The sequence below is a fragment of the Crocuta crocuta genome, unplaced genomic scaffold, assembly GCF_008692635.1.
Source record: "Crocuta crocuta isolate KB4526 unplaced genomic scaffold, BGI_CrCroc_1.0 scaffold1269, whole genome shotgun sequence".
NCBI lineage: Eukaryota > Metazoa > Chordata > Mammalia > Carnivora > Hyaenidae > Crocuta > Crocuta crocuta.
Window position 1 is genome coordinate 75283 of NW_027531335.1, and position 1835 is coordinate 77117.

At 39.8% G+C, this 1835-nt stretch overlaps 1 protein-coding gene across 1 annotated transcript in view; it reads left to right on the plus strand.

Moving 5' to 3' along the window:
• The window catches only part of WDR44 (WD repeat domain 44), an 80449-nt gene that overhangs the window by 40355 nt on the left and 38259 nt on the right, over positions 1–1835 (plus strand). The window contains exon 4 of the mRNA XM_077771920.1: positions 400–530. Within this exon, the coding sequence (XP_077628046.1) occupies positions 400–530 (131 nt within the window). The remainder of the gene's footprint in view (positions 1–399; positions 531–1835) is intronic.

The window sequence follows — 1835 nt, forward strand, 5'->3', positions numbered from 1 at the left end:
ATGTACAACCATGTTGATGACCATAACCAAGTTCTAAAAATCATTTTAGTAATAAAAAGTGACAGTGTTTTACATTGGTAGTAAGTTACATTACTATACTCGAACATTTCAGCAGACTTTGAGCTTGCAAATCCGTTTCTGCGGGGGGCTTAAGATTTGAATTCAAGACTTAGATCTCTTCATGTGTAAGTTGTATAGCTTTGAAGAATTTAAATAACTTGTTTGAGCCCTGGTGTCCCTGTATATAAAATGACAGTAATAAAACCACTTTTCCCATGGGATTGTCGTTAAGAATCAGACAAAGGTTAAAGCACTTTTCAAGCTATATATAAGGTCCTATATAAATACTAGTTCTTACCATTGTCGTCATCATCATTATTATCATCATCATCATTGCAGTTCCCAAAGAGAATATACCATCTGATACTCTCCTGAGTACGAACATGGCTTCAGAGAATACAGTCAAGGATTCTCAGCCTTCTCTTGATTTGGCAAGTGCTACCAGTGGAGATAAAATAGTTACTGCCCAGGTTGGTGAATTCATGTTGTGTTTGATATAAGCTCTAACAACTTTCTGCAGCTGGCTGGTTTGTTGCTTGTTGAGCCTTCTTTCTTCAGGCAAAATACTTCCTTGCCCCTAAAACCGGGCCTTCTTCTGTGCCTTTGCCAGCTCTGCTACTCCATAGCTCGGTGATTCTAGTAAGCTGTGTTAACATCTGAGTTTCAGATGGCCCAGTGAGAAAATGAGGCGAAAACCTTCCTTGAAGGTGGCTTACAAGGATGGAATGAGCTAATGTGTGCCAAGCACCTGGCGTTCAGTAGGCAGTCCAAATAATGAAAGAATGCTGCATTTGGTGATGTTATTATAATATTGATAAATACCAACTACAGTCTTCACTTACCTGACCTATAGTGGTCAAAGTTGAGGACTTTTATTTATAATTTCCTTTACCTAATCATGAACAGAAACTGCATATACTAGGCTGTGTATCCATATATGAGGCACTAGGAAAGGACCTGACAGCATGTATTTTTACCACAGCCAATTTCTGGGACTTAAGGCTTACTTCCGTAGTGGCTGTGGTTGGGGCAGGTTAGCAGACTCGGAGATCCGGCACTTCAGGCTCGTTCTAGCCCTAGAGCAGAGGCTGGCAGTAGCCTATTTTTATAGAGTCCCCAAACTGAGAATGGTCTTTTTTTTATTTTTTTTTTTAAGTTTATTTACTTTGAGAGAGACAGAGCGAGTAGAGGAGGGGCGGAGAGCAAGAGGGAAAGAATCCCCAGCAGGCTCAGCATGGAGCCCGACAAGGGCTCGAACCCACGATCCATGAGATCGTGACCTGAGCTGAAGCCAAGTCAGACGCTTAACTGACTGACCCACCCAGGTGCCCCAGGCTTTACATTTTTAAGGAGCTGTTAAAAAAAAAAAAAGTATATGGTAGAAAGTATATGTGAAGCAAAAGCCTGAAATATTTACTATCTGGCTCTTTACAGAAAATGTTTGCCAACCCCTGCCTTTGAGATAAGCAAACATATAGCCTTGATTAATGGCGTTGTTAGTGCTGGCATTCTGCTAGTAGAGAACTGCTTTTGGGTCAGGTTCAAATAGAACATCTATTTGCTTTCAAGACTACTAAGACATTGTTTCATGGGCAGCAATGGTTTTGATACCTAATGTTTTTCAGCATGCTGGGAATAGTAAAGGACTGAAATGGAGTGTTTCATTTAAATTTTCAGTAGGTTCCATTATCTGAATTCTGGAATTCTTTAGAACTGTGTGTGGTAATGAATAATTGAGTATTTATAGAAATTGAGTCCATTTACTTTCTCTTTAT